Source organism: Crocuta crocuta, unplaced genomic scaffold, assembly GCF_008692635.1.
Source record: "Crocuta crocuta isolate KB4526 unplaced genomic scaffold, BGI_CrCroc_1.0 scaffold113, whole genome shotgun sequence".
Classification (NCBI taxonomy): Eukaryota; Metazoa; Chordata; class Mammalia; order Carnivora; family Hyaenidae; genus Crocuta; species Crocuta crocuta.
This window is the reverse complement of record NW_027530368.1, coordinates 11,725,948-11,740,477: the sequence shown is the minus strand read 5'-3', so window position 1 is coordinate 11,740,477 and position 14,530 is coordinate 11,725,948. Positions and strand designations below refer to the sequence as shown.

The following is a 14,530-nucleotide window of genomic DNA, read 5'->3' as shown; positions in this document are numbered from 1 at the left end:
GGGGGGGGGGGGGGGGGGGGTGCAGGTGCAAGGCTTTGATTCAGTGGACATGCAGGTACCCTAGACTGGCCGGGGGCAGTGAGGCACACAGCAGCAAGAGGGGCATTCAGGACGGCTGGCTCATGAGAGCCTGCAGTCTGGCTGGGCAAAAGTACGAGGTGTGTGCTAGCACCAAAGGTGGTACAGAAAACTTGCTGAAGCTCAGCTTCTGTTGATCCTGTTCCTCTGTTTCTTCACCAGGAAAATAGGTAACAAAGGAGACCCAGACATGAGAGGCCCAGGACAAAGCACCTAAGATTCACTGTGTAGCCCAGGCTGCCCGGGGGGAGCACAGGACACGGATTGCAAAGGTGCATGGCTGCAGGGACATAACGGGTCAGGCAGCAGGGGTGCCAGGAGAGAAGCCTGTGGCCCAGAAACTTTTTGGAGACCCATGTCAGATTGTCAGATTGATGGTCTTTGCAGCCCCAAAGGAATGGGCATTTGCAAATGTTCTTCTCAGCTTAAGTGACAGCCTGGGTGCCTTTCACCCAACCTTCTCCAGGAAGCCTCCCAGACTTTCCCAATTCTGGCTAATTGTTCCCTTTCTGATCTCAGAGCACTTACTGTCTGCACCTTACAATTAGCACTTAATCAGACACAGCTGTGCATTCCTTTCTAATTGTTTTGGGTGTGTTTGTCCTGTCTCCGGGCAAGACTACAGCTTCCTCTAGAGCAGGACTCACAGTCTTTTTGGGAGGGCTCCTGGAGAGACATGGATGTCTGTGAGGAGGCGTATGAGGGGGTTTTGATCAAGGGAAATCACTCACATTCCTATAGCAATTTACAGTTTAGAAAGTTTTGTTGTTGTTGTTGTTGTTGTAATGAATCTGTCCACCCATCAGGCTCAAACTCATGACCCCAAGATCAAGAGTCACATGCTCTACCGACTGAGCCAGCCAGGTGCCCCTAGTAAGAGCAATTACTTAAGTTATCGTCTCTACTCCTTATAATTGTCCTGAGAGGGTGTGTGTTTTAGCATCTACAGACAATGGAACAGACAGAAGAGTTCAACAACCTGCCTGAGGAAGAGCCAAGGTGAGGAGCAAAGGGGAGATAAGGCTAGGATTCCTGATTCATGGCCAGAGTCCCATAGGAGCTCCCAGTGGAGAAGGGGAAGGAGAAAGGAGGCCTCCACATGCCTTTCCCTGATCCAAATCTTGGTGTGTGGCCCTTGTTTACAGACCTACTGGGTCAGGCTTTATAGACATTAGTCATTTCTGTTTCCATTATCATCTTTCATGGATCCTCTATTCACCATCATGCCACAATCCTCTGCTCTTCCGGGCACCTGACCTCCCATCTCTATCCACTCCCACACTCCAACTCTTTTTATATAGTCCTCTGGGATTGCAGACTTCAGTCAGCAAACTGAGCTGCGGGTCAGTTCATCCATCTATCCATCGGTCCATCCTTCCTTAAGCTCTACTCAGAATGAAATCCCCTTTGCTTCCCCTGAAGCTTTAGTAGATGAAGCTACTCACTCTTTCACCTGTGTGTCCCACCAGGGGTGTTGTCAGTCCTCTCTGGTCATTTCTCCTCCACCTCTTGAAAATGCTCTTGTTCCTTTGAGGAGACTGCTGCCTACCTGTATTCCGTCTTCTTCTGGTAGTTCCCATCTTCTGCCCTCCTGGTCACTCCCTCTATCTCACTTTCTTAAGACTGGCTCCCAGCTCCATGACCTTCACGCTAGGACCTTGGCTCCAATTCCTGCCCATATCTTCCTGGTTGGCTTCACTATTCACACACATGGCCTATCCAGTACCCTGTCTCTCAAACCTTTGGCCTCATATTCTTCAGTTACTCTTTCCTTTACTCTCTCCTATCTTATCGTGATTTTGCCATGACCTTAAACTTCTCCACCTCCTGAATCACTGATGTAGGCATCCACATTGCTGACCCAACCTCCTCATTTTCCAACACAATTAAACATTGCCTCTTTTGACCCTTCAGCCCATTGACTTCTGTACTTTCTGTTTCATCATTCATCATGTCATCCCCACTCTTGTCACTTCTCAATCCCTTGGCAAAAGGAATTCGCTCCTCTGCCCTAGCGATTCTCTCACCTGAGCCTACACCAGAGCAGACAGCTGAGCTCTGCTGGAGGAAATCACACAGGAGGGCCCAAGGGTATCTTATAAGTTCACACCACCAATCTCAAGTGGGTTGCCATGTTGCCTGATCATTAGGCCATTTCTCTGGTCATCTCAACCTTCCCACCTTCTGCAATGACTCTGTCACACCTTCTCCACTCTCTTCAAAATCTCTCAGTTCTCCTTCCTTCACCCCCAGCCTCCTGTATGTCCCAGAGCAATAGAAAGTCATCATGAGGAAAGATTCAATGTCCCACACCAAACCTGCTGGCTCCTGTTACAATAGTGGAGTAGCCTCCTGCATGAGGTAAGCCTTTTCCATCCATACTCTGGTTCCATCCTCTCCCATGGTCATAGGAACCTTTATTGTCCACCGTCCTTTCACTGCTATACCTTCATCTTCCTCTTCTCTATAGGATCCTCCCCATCTCATTTAAACACACTCAAATTATTCTATCCTAAACCCACTGCTGACATAACAATCCACTCCATCTATTTCTCTCTGACCCTTCAAACTTTTCTGCTTGCATGAAGTAAGTGCCTTTCTTCATTTCTTCACCTCTCACTCACTCCTCAATCCACACCAGTCTCTCTCTGCCCTTCACTGTACCAGTCACTGCTCCATGAAAGTCCCAATGATACTGGGGCGCCTGGGTGGCTTAGTCGGTTAAGCGTCTGACTTTCGCTTAGATCATGATCTCGCGGTTCATGGGTTCGAGCCCCACGTCGGGCTCTGTGCTGACTGCCAGCTCAGAGCCTGGAGACTGTTTCGGTCTGTGACTCCCTCTCTCTCTGACCCTCCCCTGCTCATGCTGTCTCTCTCTCTCCTAGAAATAAATAAAAAACTTAAAAGAAAATTAAAAAAAAAAAAAGAAAGTCCCAATGATACTAAGGCCAGTCAATCCAGTGGATATTATTTAGTCCTCATTTCCCTTGGGTCTGTCAGCCATTTTGAGTGCTATTGACTACTGCCTCCTTATAACATGTTCTTTCCCTGAGCTCTGGGACCCCACCTCCCCAAGCTCCTAGTTTTCTTCCTGCTTATCTGGCTGCTCTTCCACTGTTTGCAGGATAGTTCACCTATGTCCAGCTGGAAAAAAAATTTTTTTGATGTTTATTTATTTTTGAGAGAGAGAGAACATGAGAGCTTGAGTGTGCAAGTGGGGGAGGGGCAGAGAGAGAGAGGGAGACACAGAATCTGAAGCAGCCTCTAGGCTCTGAGCCATCAGCACAGAGCCCAACATGGGGCTCAAACTCATGAGCAAGATTATGACCTGAGCCAAAGTTAGATGCTTAACTGACTGAGCCACCAACACGCCCCTGTCCAGCTTTTACATAAGAGTTCCTCAGGGCTTAGTCCTTGGCCTTCTTCTGGACAAACTCTGTATTCTCTTAGGAGACCACCTCATTCTCCTGGCTTTGTTATTACTTCTACACTTACTACTTCAGCTCCAGCCTCTCCTCAGAACACCAGATCCCACAACCAACCACCTACTCAACATCTCTCCTTGGACATCTCACAGGCACCTCAGACCCACTTTGACCAAATGTGAATGTTGGGAAGGTTTTCTCAATCCTCTTCTCTGAAGACCCCCCAACTAAGGATATAGCACCCCTGTCCATCTGGTTGAAGAAGCAGAGAACTGGGAGTTTTCTGAGTCCTCCCTAGTTAAGCAATCACCATGTTTTTTGTTGCTATCTTCTCTCCATTTGCTTTACTGCTTAGATAAACAGCCCCTTTCATTTGTATTTTGGCAACAGCCTCCTAATTGTCCCTCAACCCCTCTCTCCCTCTTCCCTATTCCTTCTTCACACTGTGGTCAGAGTGATCTTACTGAAAATGATATTCTAGGCCCTATAAAATCAAGCCCCTGCCTACCTCTCCAACTTCTCTCTCAACCACATCCCCTTTGTAGTCTAAACCAGCCAGGAACTCTGTTCCACTCTCCTCTTTGCCTGCTCACCCTTCAGTGCTCAACTCAAATGTCACCTCTTCTTGGACTCCTTAAATGGTCCCATCACCTTGTACTTCCTTTGGCCCATATCAAATTGCAGTTATATAATTGATAGTGCATTTGATTGTGTTTTTTTAAAAATGTTTACTCATTTAGTTTGAGAGAAAGCGGGCTGGTGAGTGGGGGAGAGGGACAGAGAGAAAAGGAGGCAGGGAATCCCAAGCAGGATCCACACTGTTAGCAGAGAGTCCAATGTGGGGCTGGAACTCACAGTGAGGTCATGATATGAGCTGAAATCAAATGCCAGATGCTTAACCGACTGAGCCACCCAGGCACCCCAATAATGTACTTCATTGTTAAACTTTCTCTCTCCAGCTCTCTGTGAGCTCCTAGAGAGAAGTGTTTGTCTGCCACGTTCACCACTCCAGTGTTTGGCACTGTGCACTGTGCCATGCACCTAGTAGGTGGCCAACACATATTTGTTAAATAAATAAATAATACAGCTTTACCTATGAATGATGGACCCGGGACCCAACCCAAGAGTGAGGACTACCACCAAGTGGGTGTGGAACTTAGCATTGAGTAATTCTCCCCAAGGAACAATGTTAACTGTTACAGATATACTCCCAGCTGCATTAATTAATGGCAGGATGGAGAGAATGCCCTCATTTTTAAATTTCAGGGTCTGGGCAGCTGCAAAGGACACAAGCTTAATTTCTTTGTTGGTTCCCAACTGACACTGTAGCAGTTCCTTTACTAAAAACTTCCTGGCAGGCAATCCCTGAAACTATGTCTGTGGCTACTGGTTTCATTTACAGAGAAGATACATGTGCTAAGAAGCAATATATCAATATGACGGCCCAGAAAAATCTTCAGATGTCAGTCTGGTCCCATCACAGCAGTTAATCAGAAAGGCAGCATAGAGATCTTATTTAAACCAAGGAACATGGACTCAGGATTAATTATTTTGATGCAGAATGAAAGTCATAGGCTTTGCCTATTAATTTATACTTTCTGTAGCATTCTTATAGAATTTAACATTTAACATTTCATAAAAATGTTTTTATTAGCTTTCTAAATTAAAAGAGTTAATACAACTGGAAAAGTACAAAGCTCAAAATCAGTAACGGTACAAAATTCATCCACCTTCTTCCCACACTCCAGTCCTACACTTGGGGTAACGGTGGTAAGCAGTCGGTGTGCATCCTTCTAGTTTTTCTATGAATACACAAAAATCTGTTTCTGGGACTTTTATGTCTCAGTCTTAGGAGAATCATATGATCAACATAAAAACAAAAAGGTCTGAAGGCTGAAAATCAAAACTTTCCCAGATTTGGCTCTGAATTCCTGCTTCTAGAAGAGTGCACCCACGTGGCTCCGCGCATCCAGCAGCAAAGTGTTCTTTTGCTCTGAGCTTGGATAAGAGTGAGGGCCCACAGTGAAGTGGGCTGAGCTCACGGTGCCTGAATTCCTACATTTGCAATTCTATCCCCTTCGGCTAATTCCGCCTTCTGAAAAATGCAAATATTTGAGGGTGTAGTGTCCTTAATTGTTCAGTCTGGCTCTGTAAAGGGGATCTTTTTCTTCCCCCAGAGATAAGGAGCTAGAGAGGGAGGTGCTCTCAAGTGCGCCTCCCGCCAGGTTTGCCTCTTGGCGGAGTACGTGCACGGCGAGCTGGCTGTGCTGGGCATTCCAGACCTGGGCGACCTCCCCATCCGGTCCCGCAGGGCTTACCTGGGGTCCCCTAAAGTTGCGTCCACTGCGGCTGGGACCCACCTTAAAATGTATTGCTCTGGCGAGCCAGCGGGGGCGCAGGGCTGAGAGGGTACGTCTACGGTTCCTGGTGTTACCGCCAGTGTTTGCTGTAGGCGCCAAATCCTCACCCCGCAGCGGGGAGCCGGAGGTGTGCACGTCAGAGTTCAGCCATTTGGGCTGTTCCCAGGTGTCCTTTGGGCCGCGGTGCGAGTTGGAGAGAGAGCGCCTGGACACTTTTTTTCTGGCTTTCAAGACGCGCGTGGAACCTCGAGGAAATTCTCTGCAAGACACCGCAAGGAGAACTAAAACTTCCCCCTCACCGACTAGTAGGCGGCCTCATAAATCCTAAGATCCGACGACAAGGCCACGTAGGGCACCACTGTAGGCCTTGGGCTCTAGGGCGTCATTTGGGTATCTGAGAGGTGGCGGTGGGTAATGACCACGTGGGCAGAGAGCAATGGTCAAGTCCCATTCTGGCCCTGGTTCCCCCTTCCTCAGAGGAACCCCGGGTTTTGCGGAGGCGCACGCACCCAAACACCTGAACTAAGGCGGTGGTTCTGTCTAGGCCCAGTTACAAACTGGTTCTGGCCATTAAAGGTCACCGGAGTCCTCCTCAGGCCATGTGCTTAGTCCCCCAACGTCAGACGTACCGCAAGAGGGACGACCTGCTGTTGGAGAGATTTAAGTTAGACCAGGTTTGGAATATGGTCCAACTGCCGTGTTTTTCCGAGGGGGTCTACATCCTGGGGTCCCCTTCCCCCAGCTTAACCGTTTACTGCCCACGTGTACCCCTGGAGACCCCAGAGGGTCCCTGGAAGCGAAGAGAAGCACGAGACTCGGCGAATCTTGGGTGCCAACTCTCAGACAGGCTGGTGCCCGGCCTTCCCCAAACTTGGGGCGCCGGGCGGCGGGCCGGGCAGGGCCGTGACGTGAGGGGCGGTGCCGGGCCTGATTNGCCCCCCCCCAGCTGAGCAGGAGCTGCTCCCGGACAAGGTACGGCCGGGCGGGTGTGCCCCCTCTGCCCTTCCCTTCCCCCACCGCCTCCCCAAGCCCTCTCCGCTTCCTTTCTATCCCTGCTCTCCGCTCCCCACTGCTCCGTACTCACCCCTCTCCCCCCCATCCAGATCCTCGCCGGTTCCTGCGTCGTCCCGTCGCCCCAGAGGAGGAAACCATTCCTGGGTGGCTCCCGCCGCATTTAGGCGTCCCGCGTTCCCTCCACCTTCCTTACCTTAGAGGAGGAGGGTAACAAAACCAGCAGCAGCGTGTCTTTTGAGACTCTTGCCCTATTCCACCCCCACCCCCACGGGGCCCGGGGACATCCCCCCTCCTCGCTGCACCCCAACTTCCGGGGGAGCCCGCGCGGGGTGATGCAGGCATCGCGAGGCGGCATGTGGGGCCCGAGTCCTCACCTGGCTTCCTCAGGCGCTTTGGATAGGGCTCTGTGCGTGATTTCGCTCTCGCACCCCTCACCCCACCCTCTCACTGCGCTGGTCTCGGGTGCAGCGTGGGGAGATCAGGTGTTTTGTGAGCGAAAGAGCCGCCAGCAGCCGCTCCCCACCCCCATCTGCCTGCCGCTGCCACCTCCGGGTCTCCAAGGGCTGGTTTCTGTGAAACTTAGGGAGAACCTTTGCTTTGACCTCTAAAAAAAATGTTCCACGCCGCCCGCGTTGAATGATTAACCAGGCTACTTGCCTGTGACCTGGGGAGGGGGATGGGTGGGTGCTGCCGGGAGCGGGTAAGGCAGGCCTTTGCGAAACCCCTTGCTGGAAGGGTGGGCGTGGGGGCGCGGGGTGGGACCCCGCCGGGGCCGCGGGCTGGGGTCCTGGAGGCTGCCCCGGGACGGCAGGCGGACCCTTCTGGAATCAGTAAAACCAAGTCACCTTAATTTCCAGGCACTTAGGGTAGGGGCGCCCCAGAACTCATTATCTCCCCACAAGTGTCACGGCGTGGAAGCATATCTCTGAAAATAATACATTTTAAATCTGGGCGAGGAGAGGAGGCTACCTCTCCTCAAAACGTAAAGATGGTATGTTTGTCTTTGCTTTCCTACCCCTCATGGTTTTGTGAACCTTCCCAACTTCGTAGAAAGATAGTTTAGGACAATTATACCATATTCTCCTGCCCCTCCCTGTTGGAGCGTTGATGTAGATTTCAGATTGCTAAACCAGTTGGTGGATATGGGTGTCTACTTGTTATAACAAATTCTTCCGGTGTATTTTGCCTCGGGAGGTGGCCAACAGAGTCAGGTTTGGGACTAGGAAGGAGGGGGGACCCGAGCCGAGCCCAGTTGAAGGGCTCTGGAGCCCAGCTGTCTGCTGGTCGCGCCCATGCGGATCTGACAGCTGACCCCGGTGGGAGGACAGGGTTGGGCGGTCACTTCTTCCCACTGCCCTAGTTCTCACTTTTCCTTCGTTTGAATAGAAGTTATTAAGCCTGGTGGAATTTGGGAGAGTGTAACAGAGTCCCTGGGCTCTTAAATCAGATTTTAAGACTAGGCAAGTGCAGAACCCTATAGAACTCTCTAAGAGTAAAGCTTTCCGCCCTGCCCAGCCTTTACCAATGCCTTTATCTTTGTCTCTAGTGTTTGAAATTAGAATGTTGAAACTTTTTTAGTTTGAAATATTGCTTTTTCCCTTTGGCCATCCCAACAGCAGGGGCTCTATGCTCTTCATTTAGTTTTTGTGTAGAGGACATGTGTATGATGCAAGACCTAATTCTCCAGAACAGTTCAAGTTCCCACCCTTATTGTTCACTAGTCTTGATTCTGTGACATACTGTTCAAGTGACCTTGGGCAGGTTGTTGATCATCTCAGCCTTGTTTTCCATAACTGTTTTTAGAGATGGTAACACCTCCTCTACAAGATTGTTTTTGAGGACAAATAGCATAATGTTTGCTGAAGTCCTGGCTCTGCATCATGGGAATTAAGCACTTAATAAGTGGTGGTCATTGTGTAATCAATATAGAAGTTCCTTTAGGCATCAACTTCCCCTTACCAGACAGGGTAACTGGGAACCAACGATTCAGTTTTGTCTGACTGAAATCAGCCAAATTTGGCAGATGAAGTTTTATAAAGTCCAGGGAATGAAGTAATCTTTTGATGAAAATAAACGTATGCTTGTAAAAATTATGATTTTTTTCTGGGTTTCTGATGGATAGCTGAGTAATGGTTTGTACTTTTGGAGAGTTTCTTGTTAAAAAAAAACCACAATTTAGATTTTTCTAATTCTAAGATACTACGGTTTTGCTAAAATAGGAAAATGGAACTGATCGTTCATGGTCAACTTTTAACTATACAATTTGTTCACATGTGTGTCTTTTTTTTAGAGGTACATTGGGGGAAAAAGAAGTTACATTAGGAAATGAATAAGAACGTAAAAGAATGGATCATTCTGCTTTACATGATACATTGTTGGTATAAAGCTAAGATGTTCTGGACAGAAATGTGTTGGGTTTTTTCAGATGATGGCTGGAATAAGAGTAAAGATGAATCCATTGTTTCTTAGAGAAACTTTCAAATTTTAAGTTTTAATGTTTTCTGGTAATGTTATTTGGTTTGGTTTGTTTTGTTTCTTTTTAAACCATGATTTAGGGATCCTGACCAGGTGCTGCGAATGTGCCGAAGCATACTCCTTTTTTAACATACTGGGTCAGTGCTTTTAATTCTTTCTAACTTGCTTAATAGCCACAATATTTGACTTTACATAGTTTTTTTTTTGACCGTTTTATTGGACAGTTTATTAAAGAGTTTAAAAATTAATAAATACCAATGGTTACTTTTATAAATGTCAAGATTCTTACACCTGAGATAATATTTAGTTATATAATCTCTTTCAACATGTCCATTCGTGGTATATAAAAGTGACCAATAATGAAAAATTCTCCTGAAGGCCTTTTGGTCTTATATGCAAATAATCAGAGAGAACTAAAATCATTTCAATCAATTGCCTGGCAATTTTAGTGTATACAGAACATTAAAATATGAATTAAACTGAGGTGTGACAGTTTGAAAGTTAGGTTTCCTGGCTGACACAATTGAAAGTTCCCATTAAGACCACAGCACATAGACCCAACAGGTACGTAGATACAGCTGTCTCCTCCCCCACCCCCCACTCCCCACTACGGGGGATAACTGTTACTAAGTGCTTACCACAGATGCCTCCAAATTGTAGGATGAATAAATTCCTCTCTCTGGAGAGGCAATTACTGTTTGAATAAGATGTATATGTGTGTGGTATAAATAAGACTTTGAGAGAATTGATGTAATAATTTCATCATCACCTAGTGGTGATGAGACTTTGCTAGTCTGAACAGAACTTCAGTGGGAAGAACTTGTACTTAAATGGAGAATTTGTTATCAGGGCATATATGGTACAATTACTTTACTGCTGGAAAAAGTTAATTGTACGGACCAGTTTTCTGTGTGTTAGAACCCTCAGCTGAGATTTTGCACTTACTGCGTGTTGCTCCTACTGTGAACTTTATGTTCTTTGCTCATCAGCTTTGCCTTCTTGCCTTTCTTAAGTTTTGTAACAAAATTCACATTTCTTCTGAGAGTTAGCATTCTTGATAAAGTTATAACGTGTCTTGAAATATTTTGTATAATTTTAGCTTTAGGTATTTCCATAGATAACTTTGTTACAAATTATTTTCTGTGCATCTGTGAACATTCCCTTGTATTCTGATGTGGCTACAGAGGGGAAATTCCCAGTAGACAGGAAATTGGTACTTTCTACTTTTCATTCTGTGGCATTTAAAAGCACGTTTATTGTTCCAGTGTCTTCACTCTGATGTGATTAGGATGTACGTTGCTTACCAGAATATTTAAAAAAAAGAAAAGATTATCTGAGGAAATCAATTCTAGAGTGTGGCCAGGTTCTGTCAGAGTGGCTCTGTCGTGGTTTAGTGGTTAAGAGTATGAACTTAGAGTCAGTCAGATGAGGATTTTTAAAAACTGTTTTAACTTGAAAGATAACATACAGGAAAGTGTGAAGTGTCCTAAGACTGTGCATCTCCTAAATGTGTGTCAACCACCTCGTTCAAAGAAGTAAACGTTTCCAATGCACCAGAAGGTGCCTGTGCCCCTTTTTGGTCCGTACCCACCTGCTAGAGGGAACCATTATTCTAACTTTCTTATCCTCTTAGATGTGACTCCTCTCATAGAGATTGGTTTTGCCTGTTCTTGAACTTAATGTAAGTGGAATTGCAGAATCCTACAGTGTTGAGGTTTTTGTGAAACAGACCTGGTTTTGAGTTGCTTTTTTGCCACTGTGTGACTGTGGTTCTAGTGAGTAAGTTACTTAACCTCTCTGTGCATTTTTTTCATTTGTGAAATGGGGAAGATAAAGCTCTCTCGGACTTACTACAAAGATTCATGTGATCATACACTTAACGATATCTAGCACTGTGTTTGACATATGCTTTCTGTGTCCCCCTTTTATTTCTTTAAAGAGGTGATAACTAAAGCAACTGTATCTTCCTCGTTTTAATATGCTGTTTCAGGGGCGCCTGGGTGGTTCAGTCGGTTAAGCGTCCAACTTCGGCTCAGGTCATGGTCTCATGGTTTGTGGGTTTGAGCCCCGCGTCGGGCTCTGTGCTCACAGCTCAGAGCCTGCAGCCTGCTTCCGATATTCTGTGTCTCCCTCTCTCTCTTCCCCTCCCCTGCTTACTCTGTCTCTCTCTCTCTCTCTCAGAAGTAAATAAAACATTAAAAAAAATATGCTATTTCATTATAAAAGTTATGTTGGTCTTTTACTGAAAGTTAGAAGCCAAGTCTTTGTTGATTCAGTACTTTGTTGATGTAGCTTTCAGCTTAAATAAGACATATTATGTCTTAATAATTGATCTGTTGTTTTTAATTGACATTTCCTCTGTAAGTCATGAAATGACAGTCATTGAAATGTCCCATGTAGAGCTGATTAGTCACTTGGCAGTCACCTGCGTGGAATGGGCTGTGGTGCAAGGATGACAGCTTACACTTGATTATGAAGCCTATGGAAGAGTTTAGATAAGAGGCCCAGCATATCCGGAACAAGGTTTACTCCTTTATATTTTGTGAAATAATTATTTCAGAAGTGAAAGCACATGACAAATTGTTATGCTCAGATGATCGCATGCTCAGATAAACCATTTAAAACATTTTCAGCTTTTATAATCTTCCTAGTAAGTGGTATTATATATTCAGTGGTCTCCTGTTCCCAGTGTTTTGGTGAGCTTTTTGGGTACTTTCTATTCTTGGAGCCATTCTTTAAATGTAACTTGGGTGGTACTCTGCAATTCTTTCTAAAAGATTTTTTCCCTATGATGTTTATCTAGGAGAAAAATCAAGGTAAGGTAAAGGAAAATAAAATTAATTGCACCATCTTTTAACACTATAACGACTGTTAACTTGGTTTGGATCCTTCTAGGTTCTTTTCTCTGGATCTGTACACTTCTGGACAGGGCTTAGGGAAAACACATTGCTGAGACTTTAGGCAAATTTAAAACAGATTGTGTGGGCCTGCCTAGAGACACCTGACTGAGAGGGCAGGAGGCTTTGAAGGCTTGAGTTCAAATCTATACCCATTCTAGCCCCTACTTGTGGCCGTACCATTGTCAGGGCATGCAGTCCCCCGACGCTCCATCAGAACCCCTGCTCTCCACATTACAGCAGCTGAGAGAGAAAATCTGTCCTTGGGACTCCTTCCCCCTGAGACCTCAGGATAGTGTGTAATCAGATGAGCATTTTGTTAACTTAGGCAGCATGTATTAACTGAGTACTTAGTATATGCCTAGCACTGTGGTTGGCCCCACGTGTATTCCTAGTTGGACCAGGCACAGTTCTTGCCCTTGAGTTGGCAATCTGTGACACCTCTAACCTGCAACCCATGAAAGAATGCTCTTGTAGAGGTCCAAGCAATGTGCAGTTTTGGGGGTAGCCAAGAAAGGCTTCCTGAGGAAGTGGTATTTGGACTTAGCCTTCACAGAGGAATTAATAACTTTTCAGAGGGCAGAGAAAGGAGGGCAAAGGCAGGTACTGCAGGCTTGTGGTAGTGTGTCAGGGAAGTAGCAGGTGATTTCATGGGTTTGGAGGTCCAGGTGTTTAGGAAAGGGTAATAGGACACGGTGCAAGCTCAGTGACCATGCAAAGAAGTGGCACTTGATAGCTAATGGAGGTCATGGGAGCCATGGAAAGTTCTTGTGGAGAGGATGTGGTGGCATCTCAGGGTCAAGCTTGCATGTAGGAAGATGAGATGGACGCAAGGCAGGTGTGATTATGGGCCTGGGTCATTTTACAGCTTCCTAATGGGGAACCTTTTTTCCAGTTGCCCTACAGCAGTGTATTCCGTGAAAGAAGGTGGAGGAATCTTTAAAATTGAAATTACTTTACATGCTTCTTGACAAAGTAGCTCTTACTGTCCCTCAGAAAAGCCAGAGTACTTCTGTTTCCTTCCAGACTGTTGGTGCAGCTTACTGCAGCCACACTGGCCTCTGTGCTGTCCTGCCTCTGGCATTTACATTGGCTGTTCTCTTTTCCTGGAATTATCCTGCCCCACTCCTGGGGCCTTCTCCCTGAGAAGAGAGGTTTTGTCTGACTGTCCTTATCCTTAGCATCTGTACTGTCCTTTGTATTTTGTCTAAGTTCCTTCGACCTTATGATAATTGACCATGTAACTTTATTTTTGCCTGTCTGTTTATTTATTCTTTAAATGTTTTTACTTATTTTTGAGAGAGAGCGCATGAGCAGAGGAGGGGCAGAGAGAGAGGAACAGAGGATCTGAAGTGGGTTCTGCACTGACAGCAGTGAGCCTGATGCTGATGCCGAGCTTGAACTACAAGATCATGACCTGAGCTACCTGGGCATCCATTGTTTGTCTGTTTTAAATACTACTCACTTAAAATAGGTGCTTGATACTTGTTGAATTCAGTCACTTAATCAGTCTTTCTGGGGGATATCTGAGGGCCCCACCTAGGCCAGGGATGGTATAAGATTAATCTGCGAAAATATGATATTTTTGAAAAAGAGTGAGAGATATAAAAACCTCATATGGGTGGGATGGGACTTGGAAACCAGTACAGGGAAGTGTGAAGGGGGTGAGCTACAGATAGAAGTACATTGGGGAGCTTTTTAACATTTAGGACACTGGAGGCTCTAGCGGTATCTCAGAGGGTCCTGGAGACAGGACCAAGGGAAGACCCAGCAAAGGCTTAAGCCCAGAACTGTGGAGAGCAGCTGTTTTGGGGCTTGGGGCCAGGAGCAAAGCTGCCAAGATGCAAGAGAACCAGGAAGAGAATCCAGGTTGGGTGGTCTTGAATTTGAGGTGAGGGCAGGGATGGTGATTCTAGAGGATGAAGGGGATTGGGAAGGTCCGGGCATACAAACAGCATGACTAGAAGCAGAACCTTTTCAGGACACTGATAGAAGGGAAAGAGAAGCTTGCATCTAGAGCCACTAGGAGGGAGAGTTTGAAGGTGAAGGAGAAGTGGAGATCCACCATTGATACACGGGACCCCAGGGGAGCAGCAAGGGCTGTCACAGGGGATGGTAATCTTAGGAGGGCTGGGAAGTGACTTACTGTCTAGGGGAGAGTGATCCTTGTGAAGAACTTGAAGTAGATTTTGGTTCCAGAGCTGACTTCAGAGTGAAAACAGACAAAAAAACCAAAAAATTCGTGAACACCTTTGTAAACATGGCAACCCAACTTAGCACC

At 46.3% G+C, this 14,530-nt stretch overlaps 2 protein-coding genes across 2 annotated transcripts in view; one reads left to right on the top strand and one right to left on the bottom strand.

Annotated features, from left to right (window-relative positions):
• Positions 1 to 5,127: 5,127 nt before the first annotated feature.
• LOC144233484 (uncharacterized) lies at positions 5,128 to 7,330 on the bottom strand. The gene is made up of 4 exons (XM_077766447.1): positions 7,252 to 7,330; positions 6,948 to 7,070; positions 6,493 to 6,510; positions 5,128 to 6,122 (listed from the first exon to the last, which is right to left on the bottom strand). The coding sequence occupies exons 2-4, from the start codon at positions 7,013 to 7,015 to the stop codon at positions 5,633 to 5,635; spliced, it is 576 nt and encodes a 191-aa protein (XP_077622573.1). The 5' UTR covers positions 7,016 to 7,070; positions 7,252 to 7,330; the 3' UTR covers positions 5,128 to 5,632.
• Positions 6,798 to 14,530, top strand: part of B3GNT2 (UDP-GlcNAc:betaGal beta-1,3-N-acetylglucosaminyltransferase 2) — a 27,815-nt gene continuing 20,082 nt past the window's right edge. The window contains exon 1 of the mRNA XM_077766445.1: positions 6,798 to 6,835. The gene's annotated coding sequence lies outside the window, so the exon portion shown is untranslated. The remainder of the gene's footprint in view (positions 6,836 to 14,530) is intronic.